At 37.7% G+C, this 22,190-nt stretch overlaps 1 protein-coding gene across 1 annotated transcript in view; it reads right to left on the bottom strand.

The window, feature by feature from the left end:
* Window positions 1-121: 121 nt before the first annotated feature.
* Window positions 122-22,190, bottom strand: part of LOC127625325 (protein phosphatase Slingshot homolog 1-like) — a 36,716-nt gene continuing 14,647 nt past the window's right edge. Inside the window, exons 3-15 of the mRNA XM_052100562.1 lie at window positions 16,003-16,112; window positions 15,854-15,918; window positions 15,609-15,730; window positions 15,436-15,501; window positions 15,128-15,193; window positions 14,832-15,026; window positions 13,178-13,271; window positions 12,952-13,080; window positions 12,391-12,437; window positions 12,072-12,218; window positions 11,366-11,566; window positions 7,525-8,410; window positions 122-3,113 (exon numbers count right to left, since the gene is read on the bottom strand). Of these exons, the coding sequence (XP_051956522.1) occupies window positions 1,845-3,113; window positions 7,525-8,410; window positions 11,366-11,566; window positions 12,072-12,218; window positions 12,391-12,437; window positions 12,952-13,080; window positions 13,178-13,271; window positions 14,832-15,026; window positions 15,128-15,193; window positions 15,436-15,501; window positions 15,609-15,730; window positions 15,854-15,918; window positions 16,003-16,112 (3,397 nt within the window). The 3' untranslated portion in view covers window positions 122-1,844. The remainder of the gene's footprint in view (window positions 3,114-7,524; window positions 8,411-11,365; window positions 11,567-12,071; window positions 12,219-12,390; window positions 12,438-12,951; window positions 13,081-13,177; window positions 13,272-14,831; window positions 15,027-15,127; window positions 15,194-15,435; window positions 15,502-15,608; window positions 15,731-15,853; window positions 15,919-16,002; window positions 16,113-22,190) is intronic.

Raw genomic sequence — 22,190 nt, 5'->3', positions numbered from 1 at the left:
AAAAAATATTTTTTAAAGTGACAGTTCACCGCAAAAATAAAATTATGTCATGATTTACTCATCCTCACAGAAGTGTGCAAGCGAATTATTTAGATTAATAAAATAGGTCCCCGTTGTGCTTTTAAAATTGTTTTAATTGTCACAGTTTAAGCATGATAAAGAGAAAATATTTTTCCAGTCTTACAATGAACAGAGAGACACATTCTGTTTTTTCTTTTTTTGCACTGTACAACATACAACATTACAAGAAACTCTAAATGCATACTCTGCAAGCATGCTTCCAGAACACACAGTTAAAAAACAAACATGTAAAACAATGGTAAAAAGTGCATATTAAAATCCCCTACATTTTTTTAAAATCTTTAACAAAACACAAAATGCTGAAGGAAGAAACTGCACCGGAATTTAAAATGGATAGAAAATGTGCGCACACCCACACTGAAGTATACATATCATACACATCCACAAAATATACATATGCACACTGAGGCCCATAAACTCTACATTCTACAAGTACCACAGAATTGACTTCATTCTCATTAGACCCACATGCATACACATAATAATCTCACATATGTAATAATTCTACACTTACATATTCATTTCAGAATGCATTTAAACATGTACTCCTCTATAGCTTTTTCAGTCCTCAACACACACACACACACACACACACACACACACACACACACACACACACACACACACACACACACACACACACACACACACACACACACACACACACACACACACACACACACACACACCCTTCATAATCTATACCAATTCAGCAGAGAGCATTTTGTTGTATCTGTTCATAAATTGATAAGTAAAGGAAAAAGTGGCAAATTTACTACCATTATTGTATGCAACAAGCAACTTGATAGACATTGTGCAAAAAGTACATCAGTCAAATGAATTTATCGTTATTCCAGAGCAGCGGATTTTCTACTCAAATGATTTGTCAAGATTTCAGGACTATTATTCTATGGACCATCAACCCTACAAAAACATTCAATCTCTTGTGTCCTAAAAAGTCAGCACACTATGAATCTTCCTTGCAATTGTAAGGCTCACTGAGGTATGCATGGCAAGTGGTTAATCAATGACTCACACTGGCAGGCATAAACACACACAGTATGTTTACATGCACATTAAAAGTTAAATTTCAGTTGGATTAAAACAATAAATCTTCTTGTAAGTGCTTCAGTCAATATTTGGGAAGTCGTACTAGCTGACTTAGATAATGCAATTGTACCTTGGCTTTGTCCAGCATACACGTTAATCAGACCACATCTGGCCTCGCCATTGTGCACATGCATATTTAACACTTCCTAAGCCATGGTCGAAAATTAAGAGGGGCTCAGGGCAAAAATGCCCCCAAAATTCAAAATGCTGGGGCAAAAAAAAAAATTAAATAAGAAAAAGCCATCTACTTTTCTGTTTTCTTCTATTTATTATTTGTAACACCTAAAACAGTTCTTAATGTTCGATTATTAATTTATAGGGTAATAGGTAATAAATTCTCAATCTTGAAAATTTGTGTTAATTAACTGATTAAAAGTAATCAAATAAGACACAATGTGTTTTAAATGGTAAGAAAAAATGCCCCAAAAAATGTAATCTAGGGGCAAATATCACCCCTTAAAAAAAGGTTAAGCTCTGACACTGTCCACAGCTGACGTTCTTCCTTCAAATTTTCGATTATGCATAGGCAAGTCATGTATACTTAAACAGATGAAGACTGTACCTAGACTACGCAAAAATCTGCTGTAGCCCGATTATAAAAGTGCATGTAAACCTACTGACTCAGACATACAGGAATAAAAACAGAGTAAAAGTCACATAGTGTGGTAAGGGTTAACGGTTTGCTTTTTTAGCCTCTGTAAGGGATGTGTTCTCCCGTACTGTTGGCGTGTTGCCACAGATATCAATGCATCCTGTGCGTTATCCCACCCCTGACACTGATTGGACGATGGGGAGAGTGGCATTGGCATGACATCACAGTCACTACGTTCTGCCTCTTCAGTCTTACAATCCTCGGTGTGTCCATGCATCATCGATCCAGAGGAAGAAACAGGTGATGTGGATGAAGAAGGGAGATCGGGATTGCAAAGGGGAACAACTCGCTTCTTTTTTGAGGTATCATCACTATAGAAATGGGGCCGTGGCTTATTGATGGAAGTAGTGAGTAAGGCGGGACTCATATCGAGCTCGCTTAGGTCAATGGGAGAGAGCTCCAATGACCCAAGCTTGGCCAATGAGGCCGATCGCTTCATCTTTGAGGGTGGTGTCAGCCCGGCCTGACGGATCCGAGCCTCCACCTCTTTGGTCCTCTCTCGCTCAGCCCGGCCCTTTCTCTGCTCCCTTCTCAACCAAGGGTGGCTAAGCCTTTTGTCTAAGAGGCCACTCAACTTCCAGAGGAACGCCCCGAGCTCTTTCAGGGTCTCCCAAGTTTCCCTCATGTCCTTAGGACAGTGACTAGAAGAACAATCTGAGTCTGTGCAACTCTCCTGCTCCGTGAATCCCTCCAGCTGAAGAACCCCAGATGAAGATGAGCTTTGCCTTGAGTGGATGAGGCTCATATCGGACCTGAAAAAGCCGGTGTGCTTGTGCTCTCCCTCCCTGAGTCTTCTCTCACTCTCACTTCCTGTTCTCTCCTCATCGGCTAAACGTTCTTCTTTCTCCATCTTCTCCACATTGTTCTGAGGCTGGTGATAGTTACTTGACACAGTGCTTGGATCAGGTGTGAGGTGTGTGTGGGGTGAGGTCTCCTCAGTTCTCTCTATGGTGCTGGTGTTGACGGGAGAGCATCGCAAGGAACACATGGGGGCCGAGGACGCCTGTGCCATTGACGAGACCTTCTGCTTGATCTTCTGCTCAAGCTCTCTAGTCGCTCGGCGCACAGTTCCCTTTGGCCAGTTGCTTTGCATGTCTTTCCCGTGATCCACCATCTCCATTTCAGCTTCCATTGATGTGTCTTGACCTAACTCCTCTTCCTCACTGCTACAGTACATAGGTTGGCTGGTAGGAGTGGGGGGAGGGGTTATAATGTGCTGTATGCACTCCATATCTGGAACTATATTATGGACTGAGACACTGCAGCTCTCCTGTAGCAAAAACAGAAAGGTATTTTTATTTGCGTTTAATATACAACTCAATTGTTTCATAACTTACATGTGAAGTGTGTAATTTCTTTGTGACTAATGGTACAAAACGTAATAGCAAAAATAGAGATTTTTTTTAATTTTCTGTACAAAACAAACAAACTGTAAAACATGATGGTAGAGTGTTCTAAGTTGCAGGAACATAGTTATGCAGTTGGTAATGTGGCCTGAGTAATTGTTAATATGTTGCTATGCAGGCACTAAGATTTTCTGAGTGGTTGCTGAAGGGTAGGGTATTATTTGTAATACTTTAGCACAGTCAACGCCATAAGCTTTCACAAACAACACACACAAACGTAGATGGTATGCGCAGACTGTATTGATAATACAATTTCCATCACAGGGAACCCAAGTATATTTAGGACTTTACTAGTGGTCACAAGTCAGAAAATCCCACCACAAGACTCAATGATATTCTGTTCCCTAAATATGGCTTGGATCCCACCTTCAATGCAAGTCTGCATTTTTTTACCCCACAATCTGCCTTGTTTGGAGCAACAGTTAGTTCCACACCAAACTCTCACCAATGGTTGGACCAGAAGTTGTCATGTCAGGCAGCTCAAACAAACAGACCAGTTTAAAGTGCCACAGTGTTAACTCTCTTTAGTAAGTCGGCCTATTAATCTAGGGTAGGAGAAAGTATTTGTATAAAAAAAAAAAAATTACACACTTCACCTTTAACTCGAATTGTGCAACTGCAGGCAACTGATCAAAACACCATGAGAGAGATGAAGGATCCCATGCAACATTTCTTATCAACAGTGGTTGGAACTCAAAACATGGTTGAGGTGAGACACGATATGGAACAGAACCTGATTTTAATGGAGTTTGACACTTACTCTTAGTAACATTATTCCCTTGCTGCGGGATGATAATATAATGTTAACACATATATATGCATAGTTTTGTTCATAATTACATTAAACTGTCTAAAATAAATACAGTATATAAAACATTCTAAAAACTAAATGCAGTGCCTTGAAAAAGTATTGAGTCCCAACCCCTTTTTCACACAACTGATTTTCACAACCTGAAACTTTTTATATATATATATATATATATATATATATATATATATATAACAATTTAAAACTGAAATGTCAAAAGTTAATAAATATTCATCCCCACACAAAAGTCATTTGGACAAGTCTCTGTAAATTGTGATGGAGCAATATTAACTCATTCCTCCTTGCAAATTGCTCAAGCTGTACAAGGTTAGTTATGTTGTGGCAGTGAACAGCAAATTTGATGTCCCTTCAGAGATGTTTGATGGGCTAAGATCAGAACACTAAGTCACTCAAGGACATCACTTTTCCTCATTTTAAGCCACTCCAGTGTTGCTTTGGCAATGTTTTGGGTTGTTGTTCTGCTGAAACACAAACTTCCTCATTAGTTTACACTTTCTGGCAGAGGTAGTAGGATTTATCCAAAATCTTCACGTATGGTGCAGCGTTCATTTTATCAAATTATCAGCGCACATAGCTTAGATTACCACACATTGCTTATTGTTTGTGCAAATAAGCTTAACTTTAGATTCTGTTTACACCAGGTATCTGTTTCGGGCAATCCCATCACAAAACATTTTGTGAGTTTATCACTTAAAAAGCATTTGGATGTTGTTAAAAACACATGTTACCACAATACATGTGTAAATGCTATTCCATCTTGATGTGTCATGGACAAGAGGGAAGGACCGCCTACTCACCTGTCAATCAACCACTGTGCTAAAACAAGAGTTTTTGATTTTACTGGTTACGTGCAGCTTTCGAAAGAAATAAATTTGAAAAAGTGCATACATATTAGGGATGTGCAAAACAACCAATTTTCATAATCGACTAGTTGTTCAGTTGTTTTAACTACTAGTTGGCGTTAAGGATAATAATGTATAATTAGGGTCCAGAATGTTCACGTGACCCCGATCAGAAACGTTTCAGGAGGTGCATATACAGACTAAGTGCAGCACTTAAACATGATAAGTAATAGATATTCAACAAAAATATAGGCTAAGTAACAACTGTATAACATTTTATTGCACAAAACTATTAATGTAGGAGAAGTAAGAAATAACAAAGGTCCAATACAGAGTGGCACAAAACTGCTTATGCGCATCCTGAACGCAAAATGGCACACTTCAATATAACCGGAGTGCTTCAGGGTGATCCTCGCCGCACATTCAAAAGCGCAGAACTGCAAGATAGTGAGGGGGGTACACATCTAGTTCTCGATATCAAGCAGTTAAATTTTTTTTTACTGCAACTTTTATTAAAGCAGTGTCAAACAGAATCAGCAAAAGACTTTTATCTGTTTAAAACACTGCACAAATGCATAAACATTACTCACAGCAGAGGATTTAATGTACGACAGTGATCATCTTAATGTGTGGTTTGAAACTTTGGTTGAAACAGCAGCGGTGCATAAATGGACAAAAGCATAAAAAGAGACAACTTCTTAGAGGTTTTACTGTGCTGACTATTTACTTTTTTTAAGCACAGCAAGCTATAATCACGCACAAACACTCTCAAGTAAAAAAAATAAATAATCTCTCAAGTAATTAGAGAATATCACCTCCCTTTAAAACCACCACCACTAAAAATATTAATGCTTGTAGTCGACCCCACAAATCGACTAGTTAGTTTTTGGAAGACTAGTCGAATAATCCATAATTCACATAAATTTGGACTCGTCCAAAAATATATCAGAGGGTTCTACTCTTAACATCACATTTGAATTTAGATTAAAATTCAAGCCTATTTGGAATAAATAGTGCAGCGATTGATTTCATGCTTTCTTTTCTTGACCTAACGTAGTGAAATCGGAACACAAGTGATCACAGGAGATGCATGTTTTAGGTGTAAAAAGCGATGCAATTTATGGATCACTTGTGGTCAGATAATCGGAGATGGATCTTAATACCAGGTGTAAACAGGACCTTAGTCTCATCAGACCACAAGACCTTCTTTCACGTCTTGTAGCATCAAAGTTTTTTAAAGGCTTCTTCTTTGGCACTCTTCCATAAAGACCATTTTTGTATAATAGCTTGAAGATTGTGCTCCTAGGGACATCATTTTCAGTGGGAGCCAATGACTTCTGTCTGACAAATGCCAGTTTAGGAGGGCGGCCTGCCATTGGCAAAGTGGCTTTGGTTCCATATTTCATCCTTTAAATAAAGGACTGAACTGAGCTCCAAGGTATGTGCAGTGCCTTTGAAACAGCCTTGTATCCTTCTCCAGATTTGTACTCCTTCACAATTATATCCCTCTTATCCCTTGTTTCGTCTTCATTTTGGCTTGTTCAGTGGTAAATCCGACCGTACATTTTGACCTTATAGAAAGGAAAAGTATGCTCATGAGGTATTTCAAAACAGAAGATCCACTAATTTCCTAAAGAGCTGGACACCATCAACAAATTGGATACATTTTTAAGTATCGGTGGGAATTCAGGCAACTCTAAAACTTTATTTCCTTAGTTATGGCACTGTCCATTGAGTAGCAGCGCAGGAAACACAGTCAGAGTATTTTAGTACAGTGTTTCGCACAAATACATACAATTAAATAAATGTCTTGAAAATAAGTTAGTTTCTTTATTAAAAAATATCTTTGACCTGAGCAAGGTTAGCCTTAAAGTTATTAAGCATATGAATATCTTTAAATGTCATTGTTTATGTTTTAGATTTTGTAAACAATTCTTTAATGGCTTTGGCCATTTCTTTTTTCATTTCCGATTTGATTTGTCATGATGTTCAACAGCTGATTTATATTTAAAAATAAACTTTAGATATATATTCAATTAGAATCTGACACAATTTTGAAAACAGAATTGGGGGCTGAATACTTTACCAAGGCACAGTAAGCTCAAGTTTATGGAGAGAATAACACATAAAGAGTACTACACTTTTGTGTATTTGTGCAAAGAAATTCAAGAAATGAAAGAAGAATTATCGCATTCTAGCTTCTTGTAGCATTATTATTATATAATATATATAGTACATGAAAAAGATTTTTGCTAAAGGGATTGTTCACCCATAAACAAATATTCTATCATTTAATTATTTTACTGTACTTCTTTTTTTCTCAATTATTTACTCACCCTCATGTCGTTTAAAACATATCTTTCTTCCGTGAAATAAAAAAGGAGATTAGGAATATTAGAACGTTCACTTTCGTTGTATTGAAAAAAGATCAATGGTGACTGAGGCTAACATTTTGCCAAACATCCACATTTGTTTTTAATGAAAATAAATTACCCCTGGTTTGAAACAACATAAGGGTGAGCAATTTTCTTTTCTTTTTCCCCCTGAGTTTTTAGTATAACTTCCGGCCTGACGGATCTGTATAACTTCTCAAAAATAACATACCTTTTTCTGCTCTTCCTCTTTAATGGGGTAGTCTGGAACTAGGCGCTTTGTCTCTACACTTGGACTTTTGTCCCGAGGTGTCTGCAGCGCTGTCTGTTCAGTCCCATGTGTTTGCCCCTCCTGAGAAAGGCCCTGAAACTTCTCTCTGGCACTGAAGAAGTCAATGTGGTCTGTGCTTAGAGTTGGGTGGGTGGTAGAAAGCCCCGCTCTGTGTAATGTGGCACTAGGTTGGTGGTCTTTGTCACTGGTGTGGCTTAGCCCTGCACAGTCCGTTTCTGTGTTAGGCACTTGCTGGCTGAGATCCTGCAGCCCTGAAGAACCCAGGGCCTGTGTGCATGGCTCAGGGGTTCTACTCCTAACATTCACAGGCAAAAGGACCATAGTACCAGGCTTCTCCAAAGGCACAAGATTGGACACCTCAGGCTGCTCTGGGAGCACTTGCTTGACCTTTGCATTTGAGAGAAGCCTGGGGGATGTGGGAGGATGGTGTATAGCGGCTGGTGGATGAGGATGACCCAACGAGACTGTCTCTGCAATAGTGACGGATGTGAGATCAGATCTGGCCTCCGGCATCATGGTGGCAGCCTTAGGTCTGGGGAGGGAAGGGTCCTTAAAGGGTTCATGGAGGTGTTCATTTGGGTCCCCCAGACCATTGTAAATATGGGTGTCTGGCCAAGGTGTGGTGTTAGGATCTGCCTGGTTATTAGTTTCTGTGATATTGGCTGAGGGTGTAAGAGTCTGCAGTAGTTCCTGTATTGAGGTTGAGGTCTGGCTGATGGTTTGGTTGCGAGAAATAGAGTGACCCAGAGACTGACACAGCGGCTCATGGTGCTCAGACAGGTCACTATCTGAGTGGGAACGCCACAACTTATTGTGCCTCTGTTTGCTATTATGGAGAAAAGAAAAAGGTAAAAAACAAAAGTATGTATATGAACGATTAAAAGAGAAAGCACTAAAAAGCCTTTTGTTTACACAACTAACCATCAACACAACAATACATATTTTTACATATTTGTTTTAAGAAAATGTGGTTGGTTTGCCTGTGCAAATGTCGGCGTGACATTACAATGTGGTGTTGTTTGGCCACCAGGGCGTTGCTATGCCATTGCTAGTGTTTTCTGGGTGGTTGCTTACTGGACAAAGTCATTAAAGCCCTGAACTTGGAGACCTGTATTCTGGTTCCTAGATATGGATTGGTATCCTCCAATGTAATTCTATGGTATTTTTTTTTTTTTTTTCTGGTTTTATTACTATTAAGATGAATGTCTGATCACAAAAAAAGCATACCTCTCCTCAATGATTTGAGGTGTCATACATGTCCAACGTACAAATTATGGGGATGAGTCAATAGCAGTGTTGGGAGTAATCTGATTACAAAACAATTTATGTAATTAAAAAAAATCTATGTATTTAAACTGTAATCTAATAACTATAATTCAAAAAGTAGTGTAAATCATTACGTTTTAAATTCTATTAATCAGATTACAGTTAGTGGCTTTCAATTAAGTTAATTAATTTTAAGTACATTACTTGGGTTAAACATTTCTAAAATGGTAATATTTATGTAAAATTTTAAACATTAATTATGTTCATGTATATGTCTGTTTGCATTTCTGGAGAAACATGCAGTGCAGAGTATATGACTTGTGTGTGCCAATTAACAAGGAGGAAACTAACATTCTTTTTAATTTATTGAGCAAAAAAACAAACTGTTCTGGGAAGTGTTTTACAAAGTAACTTCAAAGTAAATTCATTACAAATGTGATTACTTTATCAAGTAATCAGTAAACAGATTACAGTTTTATATAAGTAGTTAGTAATCACATAACATATTTCTGTAGAACAGCAAAGAGTCACAACACATGTAGCTTATTTCACACCTCTGCTCTAATCAGACATGTGAGACAGTTATAAGTGTAACAACACATTATTTACAGTGCACAGACGACAGCTTGTGATTTATCACTGCAACACGACAGTGAAATGTCAACTGCTGTATGAAGAACTACAAATTACTGACTGTCATCCTGTTTTTGTGAAATTCTTAAAGGGGCCATTAACTTGTCATGAAAAACTGAATTATGATGTTTTTAATTTTGTTGTACAATAAACCTTGACTAGCAAGTGGATTTCAGGGTAAAATATGCTACATGTGTAGAATATGACTTCTTTAAAGAATGTCACTGCTTGAGTGGTTTTGTTAGATCTAAAAATGTAAATATGCCTATTTAGATATTTCTATATGCAGAATGTGCAAAGCGCAGTGTTGATCATGCATAACCACACACACGATGTCACAACCTTACAAACGGAAGCACATCAAAGACACAGTCCTCCAGTGGAATGTGGTCGAACAGCCATTGTGACTTTTTAATGAGTACAATCAAATTACCATGTCTACCATGTCATTAAAATTTGGGTTAAAACAAGTCTGCGGTCATGAGCGTGAGTGGCATACCTGCCTGTTTAAATGTGTACGCACACAGGAATTCCAAATAAAGCATGGCTACACCAGTTTTTATCGTTAATTAAATCTAAAAAATTAAAACTAAATGCTTTTTTTTGTGTGAAATAAAAACTAACATAATAATGACTAATTTAATAGCCCAGATTAACTTTAGATTTAGTTTTTGATTCACAGTATATTATAAAATCTGATACAACCATCATTAAAATTAAATATTTAATTATATATAAATAGTAATACATTAAAATTCTATATATTTTAATAACTATGTTAAAACATGTCAATATTTTTTTAAAGTTATTGGTTAACACTTTCAAAATAAAAATACAACTAAAACAAATGCTACATGTACTGAAAAGCTAAAATTAAAGTAAAAAAAACTTGATACAAATTTAAAAAAATAAACATTAAAAGCACTAATTTCAAATAAAACAGAAATAAAAATGAATTAATAAATCCAAAACTACTATAACCCTGGACAACACAAATCTCTCAAATTTACTTAAAGCTGGCGTCACACTAGCCGACTCAAACCAACTCAATTTTGGCCAAGGGTGCACATTTACAGACTGTTTTGCCGAGCTCTCACTCTCTTCTTTCTGAGGTATGAAACACTTACAGATTAAGAAAGGTGAAGGGGTGACAGACAGACTCCCCCAACTCTCTCTCTCTCTCTCTCACTCTCGGAGTTCCCATCACATGAAACTTACCAAAATAACAACAGGAATTCCGCGTGAATATAAACAATTATAACAGTAATTTAAGATGAGATTCATGGAGTTCCTTTACCTTGTAAATGTGTGTGATTGGGTATTTATCCCCTCGAGGCTTGCCGTAGGACGTGTGTCTCCATATGCAGCCTTTACTATGTACTTGTTCAACAAACTCAAGACTGTTCTGCCTCTGCTTTATGATTTATTCGTAATTTTATTGTATGAGAACCTCAGTAAAAATGCTCGGTGACAGAATCACTATGGGTTACAATCGTTGTTTGTGATATGTAGCTGAGAGATATCACTGATGAAAACGATCAGATCAGCATGACATTTGTCAGTTCTTCAGTAAAATAAGCTCATTTGTCTCTTGACTAGACCGCAAAAGTCCAGCACAATGACTTTCTAGCAGGTTTGATCTGCTTTTCCAATTCTCAGAGCCATCAACTCAGCTGGGAGTCCCACCGGTCAAGGGATAAACGACCTTCCACTGGCAGATGCTAATCTGAGCTCTGTCTCTCATCTACTGGCTGGCAATCACATAAATAATGGTTACGCCTGAAAAAATAGCTGGAAAAATCATCTCAACAGCAACCGAAACACTAGGATCCTGCCAAATCCTTCTTAAACCAATAAGCATAAATGCAAAACAGACATTTACCTGGCCACCAGGATGCCCTGATATTCCTCCAGTTGCCTCATAAATGAAGGGTTAGGCTTTGTGACAGCCCGTCGCTCTTTAACATATTCAAAGGCCTGTTCCATATCCCAGCCATACTCCTTCATAGCATAGGCAATCACAGTGGAGGCTGAACGGCTGACTCCCATCTTACAATGCACTAGACACTTTGCTCCTGCTTTCCTGTAGGCATCAGAATAGTATTGTGTTAAAAGATAGTAGTACTAGTACTGTCATATGACATTTGTAAAACTATAAGCCAACACAAAGACTAACAATTAAACTGAATGAAGATTTTACATGAAACCAATGAGGAGAGAAAGAAATACTTTTCTGATGGAAAGCTGGCACATTGTTATTAATTAAGCCTGAAATTATGGCATGTTGGCATATACCGTGCAAAGGTATAACTGTATCAGCCGGTAGAGACATTTAAACGTTAAAACCACGGTATTTCTGTGACATGAGCAAAAAACTATAGTCTACACTGCAAACTCATATCATGCTTTGAGTAATTTTAAATGTAATTTATAGAATGAGATTTATAAGGCCAGCCCTACCGGAAATATGGTTATTTTATGCAAAGTTCTTGAAAGGCGCACATTTCAACCAAAATCTTTTTTTAATGACAGCTATCCCCAGCTTCTGACAAGTGCAAAGAAAGCATAATAAGGCTATTCACACTCACTTGGCTCTAGAAATAAACTTGTAAGTATCATTCCAGTAAGCCAGAAGGTCTGTGGCCTCTTCATCATAAACACGGATATTATGGTACTCAAACAGTCCTGGAAAGAAATTATCGATCTCCCGTGTCACATTAAGGATGTATTGCACCCTAATGTTACACACACAAAGACAGCATTAAATATCAGTATAATCATTCAAACAATATACATATTTCTAAGAAAATAAAAAGATAACATTACTGTATGACTAAAGTAGTGTGACAAAAAAATGTAGCTTCTTTTTTTGGTATTCACAGACCAGAAGATCAGAACAAAACTTACCCACTGTTTTGCAGTTCTTCCAGATTAGATGCATTCCATTCAGAACCCTGTAATTAAAACACAGTCTGACAATTACTGACAGGACATTGTAGCCCAAACATTGTAAGCAAAACTTAAAGCAATGTGATAATGTGACAAGCAGAGAGAAAATAGTTGTGCTACTATGTAACTGGAAAAAAAAACTCTAAATATAAACTAGACTTTTACAAATTCTACAGATGTATGATGCTAAGGTGATGTGTGTGGTTGCAAGGGCATTGCAATTCATTTGCCAAGGTGTTCTGAATGGTATATATTGGATCTGGTTTTTGGTGAGTTGCTTTGTGGTTGCTAAGGTGTTCCGGGTGGTCATTGGGGCACTGCTAGGTAACAATAGCAATAGCACACCTCTCCTCAACAAGCCGCATGATTTGAGGAATCATTCTTGTTCATAGCACAAACAGGATGGGTTATGTTGCAAAGTTTAATCCTTAAGATTAGTGGTTTACTCAATTCCCCAACCCCAAGTTTTAGAGCATTAGTAATAGTGATGCATAAAAATATATGAGTTAAATCCCTCACCAGGTAAACATGCTCAAATATCTCCGTTGGCCTGTCCATTTGACCCAAGATGACGATCATCTCATTATCGATGTACTCTTTAAACTCCCGTAGGTTACACACCATCTGCATTTCCAGCTCAGTGCGGATCTAAACAGGTAAAGTGCATGAGATGAATACATCTGAGATTCATCTGAATAAATGTATCCTTCAGGAGGTGATTTGTAGAATGTGTATGTATTCCCACCTCTTTTGAAGTCACATTCTCAAGGTCTTTCTGCATCATAATCTCTCTCAAACGAGTCTTTATGAGTCTCTCTGTTCTCTCTCGCTCAGTTGGCCTGTAGAAACAAAGTGAAAATGAGTTGACATTTATGTAGGTATTTTAAATCCACCAAGCCCAATGACAAAAAAGAATGAAAAGAATGAATGATGCCAAAAAAATGGCTTTTCACACCTAGCTCGTTTGGAGCATTTATTTGGAACCTGGTGCATTTTCTCCATTAGTTCGGTTCGTTTAGGCATTTAAGAACACAGCAATTGCACTCGGATCTGCACCAAAATAATTTGTCCGAGACCTCTTGGACAAGGTGGTCTCGGACGACTGCAAACGAACCCTTGAGCGGTTCACTTGTGATGAGAATGCAATCTAACCAACGAACCAACAAACCAAACAATATCCCTATAAAACCTGATTGATCTTTGCAGAAGACAGCTGTAAGTCAGCACGTCACTGTAAACATCATCAAAACATGCATATACCGGTAGCCGTTTGGAGATTTAGATATAATTGCAATTTAAAAATTTGAGTCATTTTATAATCCCTAAGGTAATTTTAGTATGATCGGTTCTCTCTTCTGGATAGCATGCTGCAGAACACAAGTAGGTTGGCATTAGCAACCTTTTGACAGATAAAATCATTGTGCTGTGTGTGTGTGTGTGTGTGTGTGTGTGTGGTGTGTGTGTGCAAGTGAGACAAGGAGAATTGTGACCACGGGAAAAGGCACTTTTCATGTTCGAGTATTGTTTATGTCAAAGTTACGCAAAATGTCATGTGAACATCGCACAGGATATAAACAAATTCATACTACGTGTGTAATTTTTACTCACATTTGCTCGCATATGAGACCCGTTTTCCCATTGTCGAATAATGTTTTTTCAGCAAATAAGCTCAACCTTGCTAACAGTATCAAACGTGACATTAAATAGCACCTTGAGCTGACCGTGCAATTGCAGAGATCTTACCTGCAATGATGCGCAATTCACGGCACATAACCAAACGCTATTCTTGCGTGCCGCGATGCGATGAGGGGGGAGTTTTCAAGTTATATCATATCTAGCATACCCATCTCAAACGGTAAGCCATTTATTCAATATGTATATGCTTAATATAACATCTACAAAACATGTACAAATATAACATGTTTATTGTTTTACAAAAACATACATTGTGTGAATGTTATCTGTGTGTTAAGAGAGGGGGCACACAAAAGGACGTTGAATGCTTGGAGTGGTACATAACTGTAAAATGTTTGATAACCATTGCAATAACTGATAGCTATTTCAGCATATGTGTACATTGGTTCCAATGTGAATTCACAAACTTGCCAGTAAATCTGTGCAAGGCAGGCAAATTTGGTAATCCCTGAGCTCTGCTAAATTAAAGCAAACCGAGAAGGGAGCCATTCTTAGCCCTCACATTGTTAACTCTCCTTTATCAATCCATTCTCAAGTATTCATCCCTCTTTCACACCAATAAATTTGTCGTATTACAGAATACACCTTCCATCTAGATCAAACGGAATGCAGAATTTTTCTGAGGCAGGAATTCTTGGGGATCCCTTTTCAGAAACAAACGAAAATAGCGCAGAAAATGTGAAAGGAAAACTCTCCATACTCACACATCAGAGAAGAGTACGGGGGAGTCTGCACGGAGGGACTGCACATCCTGCATGGCGTTCCACTCATTGATGCGGGCTTGATCGGAGGACACGCGGCTCTGGTAGTAACTCACCCAGGTCAGGAAGAGACTGCCCGGAAAGTAGTTGTGACAGTGAGCCACCTCACAGGCCTTATGAAGAGACTGCAGGGAAGACCTGATGGAAAGAGATGCTCTTGAAACATGCCACTATACTAGAAAACAGCGAACCAAGGTAACAATCAAATGTAGAGTTGAAGAGGAAACAGAAGTGCCTACCACATGGCTTGGACTGAGACTGGCTTGAATATGTGCATCTTGTTATCTGTGGACACACTGAAACCCCTGTAAAGAAGAAATAGAGATGAAATAGATAATAGATACAGAGAACATAACTAGTCTTTAGCATACCCAAAGATGCTGCTACAAACATTAGGCAGCAAAGAGAGACATCAGAGACACTATTTGTTGTGAATGGCCCCATAGAAGGTAGCTGCCTACACAACAGAAGACAGCAAGGCAGCTCCCTAGGGTTTGGTACAGAGCTAGAGAGAACTACCTGCTACAAACAGATTTGTCACACTTACCCGTCTCCATCCAGGTGAATCCGTGTGTCACTCCAAAGGGGAAGCACCATGCCTATGGAACAGGAACTTCAACACACACAAACATGATTTGTTTTTATTTGATTTGATTTACAGACCTAACAAAACAGTACAGGGATCAATTTACTCTGTCTACAACATCAACAAACACAAACCTGTCGGAGGGGTTGAAGTCCATGCCCAGAACCACACTTTCCTCTGTGTCCTGTCTGCCATTAGTGGAGACCACAACCATGTAGCGGGTGCACTGAATGAAGGCACTCTCCAACCGTACAGCCTATAGGGAGGGTAAAGAGTTCATTTAGAAATACTCAGTACATAATATATCAATAACATGACTGGATTTGAATAGATTAAGACTTCTGTACAAGTAAGTGAGTGATTGAGTGCATGTGCTTACCAGACGGATGTTGTCCTCTGGCCGCAGTAAAGTGAACATGGTCTGTAGGTGCTGCTGAAGGTCACCTGTACACATGGAAGAAAAGTGGAAAAGAGGTCAAATAATTTATGAATCAAACATATTTATGCTTTACTTTGTGTAATCCTTACCTGCATGTTTACTGCGCTGTCCTGTGATTCTTGCGGAGCAGGAAGTGGAGCCATTTCCACGTGGAAGGAAAAGGGCAGCACCTTTTACTGTTAGGAAGCTCTCACTGATGCTGTGAAGGGGAGAGAAAGAGTTTGAATAGGAATTTATATTTTAAATATTGCATTTAGTTTCTTCCAGACCAATATATTGGTTTTACCGAATTTGGAACAATCGGTTATCTAATAAAATCTATGCCAATGCTGGAGGATTCTACAGTTAGCATATTAGTTCCACAGTATAAAAGCAGAAATAATTACTCAAACCTTGAGGGGATTTGTGGAATATAAATCTTTCATCATTGACCATATTCTCCCATATTTTTATTTTCACTTCAATGCATATTTTGCAGTTTTAAACATACAATCATGTGCTCTAAACTGAAGTGTGAGCATGCTAAAAAAAAACTATATTATACAGAAATATCAGCACATACATTGTATCTACAACTTTAACTGTGAATAATAATTAAACTTATTCCTCATTAAACCTTATCTGATGAAATTTTACATCTTCTGAATACAGTATATGGGCTATAAAAAGCTTAATTTGGTAATTACTTACACACGCCATTCCAAAATAAGAGTCCCTGAAGTGTTTTGGGCTAATTTATAGTTAAAAGTGCAGCATTATGCACCAAATCTCTTATTTGTATCATGCTTAGTATTGGGATTTTGGTTGCACAACAAACTTTCCCAGGATTTTATTCATTTAAGACTCTTATCTCATGTTTGTGCTGAAAAGACTAAGTTTTTTTAACCATTCTATAAATAAAAACAATGAACCGGTTATCAACATTTTAGTTATCAATATCGACAAAATTCACAATCAGTAGACCTCTAGTTACTTCATTTAATCTATTTACATTATACTTGTTTGTTTTGCACAATTTAAAAAAATAAACAAACAAATAAACAAATTGGGAAATTCAAATATACATTGTGGTGCTAAGTTTGGGCAAAAGTTGCCACTACAATTCTGGGGTGTTCATGGCTATTAAGTTACTACGGTGTTGCTAGGGTGTTCTGGGTGGTGACCAAGTTAAAAGAGCCCACATCCAAGTCTCTATGATATTCTGGTCTCTAGATATGACCCTCCTTCAATGTAAGTCAATGTGACATTTTTGCTTATTTTATCGTCCGCCAGGCAAAAATAGTTATGTTTAAGCTTTGAAAATGCAATAATGCATAATACAGTAATGTAGAAAATTAAATGTGTAAAGCATATTTCTCAACAAGCAGTATGATTTGATGGAACACGTGGAATGAGTTTACTAGGGGGTTTGTTAATATCCCTAACTCTAAGAATGAACGATAGTAATAGTGATGTTTACCTTAGCAAGCACCACTAATGCGATTGTTACATGTCAATAAAGCACATTAGACAGAGCAAGAAAGAGAATTATCTTAATTTGTACTTCCTTGCGATAAGAAAGCAAATTATCTTTCAATTAGCCAGAAAAATACAATCAGACTAACTATGTCTATTATGTGAGAGGACCGAAATGTTATCTTTTCAATACATTCCAATGTGTTTTACATCCCGAGTGGAACTTGAGACACTAGGAATATGGGAGGATTCCTTTTTAGGGGCATTAGCTCACACACTGACAACTCTGTGCAGGACGCAAACAAGAACACTCTGTTCCAATGTGGCCCTGTTTCCCCATCACTGCGACAGCTGTGGGATCTGTGTGTGTTTCTATTCTTTGAATAATTCTAGGCAACGGATCCCCTTCAAATCAATGACATTCAAACTGTGCACACTGTTAAACAAGAGGAGAGTATGAATAGCAGAAAGATCAAAGTGAGAGAGGCACGGATTAATTTAGCCTGTGTGTGCCTGCTGTTCTGAATTATGTGCAAAACCATATGTCTTATTATGAGGGTGTTATTGAAGTATGACTTAAAAGTGTGAGAATGAATTATTGTGGGAATGTGTACATGTGACTGAGTGCATGTATGTGCAAAGTCTCTTGCATCTATTCAAGGTTCTGTTGTTGATCATGAACCGGAAATGCATTCTTTTTTATAACTACTATAAAGTAATCTATAAAAAGGCTAAAAGCTATTTAAAGCTCCAAGTCCCAGTTTTTGGATTCTGATTATGGCCTCTGAAAGGCATGAAATAAAAACTACCGTTTATTTGTGTTCATATGGTTTCCCCACATAAAATGTTTAGGCTAATAGATATGAGGTGCATTCCACTCAACAGCTCCCTCATTCCATGTCAATTCCCAAAATTCCTTCAAGTCTTGATACTCTGGGAAAAACAATTTTTAAATTGTGAAAACTATTCCCAGAATGTCCACCACAGTAACTGACAAACTCTTGAAACATGCTCCAAAACGCAGAGCTACTGCCCAAAAACATTCAGAGTAGCACATAAATAAGCCCATCATAAACATAAATTTGACATGGGTCAAGAACAGTCTAACCACACTTGAATCTCGTCGCACTGTCCATAGAAATACAAACACAGATGTTTTCAGTTCAGCAGCGGTTTATGTAAAACAGCAGGAAGAGGGAAAGATGAGATGACATGTGTACTGGTGAACCATATACTTCCACAAAGTTTTATCTGCTGACTTATATCAACCAACACAGTCTGCAGATTTTAAGAAATGTTCCAGATTCAAAAAAGTTGTTTGTCGATTCGATCTGTAATATCTATGAATACTACGTTAAAAAAATCATCTGAGGAAGCCATTTTGTTTCTTTATGTGTTGGCTCCGCCTAGCGGAAGGTAAACTATAGGTTTGGGGTTTGTTTGTTGCACTAATGGGGAATGTGGTCTAAAATGAATTGTATTCCAAAATTCAACTACCTGCTACAGTCACTCCCTATAGATGCCCTAGGCTTACCAAAGATTTTGTTATTATTTTTATGCGTTCAGTCTCAGACATTTGGCTCATTGGTTGCTTCTACCAGAGAGAGCCCCTCCCTGGTTTTGTATTGAACAGGAAGTTCTTGCCCCTATTTTGCTATTGCAAAGCCGTTCTAACAAACTAATCAGAGAAGTTAAATTACACCCCGTTACCTCGCATTTACACTCGGTATGGACAAAAGTGTCCACAGTGTTTAATTCGGACATTTATTTAAATGTTGCCTCGAGCTTATGGCTCAACCCCAAATTATGTATTAATAAGTCCCCTTTCTGCTGGTCGGAGTGTATTGTGAGGGAGGTTACTACAGTCGGTGACCTATATGAGAGTGGAATGTTGAGATCCTTTGATCAACATTTTGGGATTCCCAGATCAGTTCTTTAGATATTTACAGCTACGACACCTGCTATGTACTATTTTTGGGAGTAGCATACACCCCCCTAAAGCGGCTTTTGGAAAAGGTCTTGAGGCATCAGTGTATTACTCCCTGCTAATTCAGAGTCTGGGGATGGAGTTTCAACTTCTCTCAAGAGATTATTTGGTATTGGAGGAGGGAGAGTTATTTTTGTGTCTATAATCATGTATATATATATATATATACACTTTTATGTGACCACAGGTATGTTTGTTGGGGGTCAGGGTGGTTGTGGGGTTTAAATGTTTGATTGATTCCATATATATATTTCTTTTTTTTTTTTGCTCTTGTATATATGTTTTGAAGGAATCAATAAAAATTTTATTATTATACAAAATTATACAAATTGTGCTTCTGCTTTATAGTGTGTGTAATATGAGTGTAACGATATTGTGTGGTCTGCGCTATGCTTGAACGGAATGAATGCTTTGCATTAGCATAATGATAAAAATGTGTGTTGCATAGACTTCATGTTTATGACATGGTGGTGGAGTGATGCAGGTGTAAAACTACGCTTGTTGACTGCTTAATTTCTACAGGACAGGACACAAACACCAGGTTTATAGTTTTAACCTGTCTGGTGCCCAACAATTTGCTCTTGCTACTTTGAGTAGTTCTAACAAAACCGCTCCCGCTGTAAATTTTACTGGATTTCAAATCGACAAAGCATTTGCATAGTGTGTTTACTTCCTTAAATTAGCCAAGCATCCTTTTTTACAGGAAGCAACACAATCAGTTACCACAGTGATAAAAAGTTAAAATTGAAAGCAAAAGAATTGGAGATTGGACTGCCTGAGTGTGTGATAGAAAGAGACACACCGAGAAAGCAAGAAAAACAGAAAGAGGGTGCAGTCCAAATAATGATTTAACTTTGAGTAAATGTTGCATACTCTCATTTTAAATCTACAATATAACAATGGTAGTGTAGTATAGTAACAATTAGTAAAAATTACGCATCCGCATGGTTGCAAATAAAAATATGACAGGATGTACATCTGATTTTAGAAACAAAATGGAAACATCTTATCAAAGATGCATTTTTAATAAATGTAAAGGGTTAAGGACTAATATAAGGCAAATCAAGGGTCTTTCCACTTAATAGAAGTTATCTATAAAATAAGGAGTATTTTTAAAATGTAAACATTCTAGCTCAGGTATGCGGTTGTGACGTCGTCGACGCACATAATTGTTGACGTGCTTGCAGGTTACATTTGAAATGACAGAATTGCACATGCAATTCAACCAATTACACACCCTCACACCATCCCAGATGTGTATGACTTTCTTTAGCAGAACACAAAGAAAGATTTTTAGAAGAATATCTCAGTTCTGTAGTTCCATTCGATGCAAGTGAATGGTAATCAGATATTTGTAGTTCCAAAAATCACAAAGGAAACATGACTCCAGTGGTTAAATCCATATATTCAGAAGCAATATAATAGAGGTGGGTGAGAAACAGACCAACATGGAAGTCTTTTTTTTCTCTAAATCTTCACTTTAACTTATAGTTCAATATACTGGGCTGGGTGATATGGCCAAAATTGTTATCACGATAATCTTTTTCATATTGTTTGATATCGATTTTTATCACGATATACATTTACACATTGCACTTTTTTTTTTATTTCAAAGTTGACGGAAGAAAATATAAATTCTAAACAGTCAAAATAGTCTCTACAAAACTACACAGGGGGTCCAGAGAAGGCCAAAGCAGTGGGGTCGGCGGGATCTTTTACCAATTTTACCATCTTTTACATTTTATCAATTGAAAATGAATGTTAAAAGATCATCTGTTTGTTCTGAAGCATAGTGACAGCAGTCCAGTATTTGTTGGAATATTTTTATATTACAATTAAATATTTTTTATATTTCTTTAGATTCAGATACCCAAGTATGGGCATAGAAGCCCTTGTGACTGTGGAATGATGCTGAATGTGGGTTCAGGGGTGTCCCGAGAGAATTTAAATGTTTTTTTTTATTTTAATTTTATGTAAAAAACATTTGTATATTTTCATTAAAGTGAGAGACTAGGCTACCAACTAGTAATTTTAGTCTTTCCTTATCCATTCCAGACATCCAATTAATTTTCACAAAATCAGAACAGAAATCGATTTGTTTATTCGATTTGTTTATTATTAAAGGCTCGTAACATGCTGATTAATAAAGATACATTTAGAAGGGAAAAACATTATGGTCTAAAAGGTGCTTTGAAACCACGTTAACTCATGCAGCGCTTCATGTCTACACACATGCAGGGAAAAGAGTCAACGTGTGCGGAGCGGGATAGGGCAGAAATTATGCATGTTTGGTACTAACTAGAGAACAATATTCAAGATTACAGCGCAGAAAGATCAGAGCTGTTGTCCACATCACTGTTGTGCTGTCGCGCTCTTCATTAGAGACGATGAGAGGGCGCAACCGTTGTCATGAAGACTTGCGGTGCGGATGGAATCAATCCGGTGTCCGACGTAGCCTAATTGTTATCAAGGCAGCTAGCATTAGCAAGTTCATCCAGTCTGACACTACGTTAACACTGGCGCGTTGTGAGCGTTTTCAATTCATTCCTATGAAAGCCGAGCGTCATGCTCACAAGGTGGATCGTAGGATTGGCAGCGGTGCGGAGCAAGCTCTCTCCTAGCGCTGGGAGTGCCTTTGAGCGGATTTTGTCTGCCCCAGTGGAAACGCAGCGTGAGAAAGCCGAACTGCTTGTGTTTTAGCGACACCCAGTAAATATTGAAAATTCCTCAAAAGCTTATTGTGGATTTTCTTTATCGTGATATATATAGATAACATGTTATCGCCCAGCCCTACCTGTGACTATTTCATATAAATATACACACAATATTAAGGGT

Source organism: Xyrauchen texanus, chromosome 31, assembly GCF_025860055.1.
Source record: "Xyrauchen texanus isolate HMW12.3.18 chromosome 31, RBS_HiC_50CHRs, whole genome shotgun sequence".
Taxonomy (NCBI): Eukaryota; Metazoa; Chordata; class Actinopteri; order Cypriniformes; family Catostomidae; genus Xyrauchen; species Xyrauchen texanus.
This window is presented reverse-complemented; position numbering and strand designations above follow the sequence as displayed.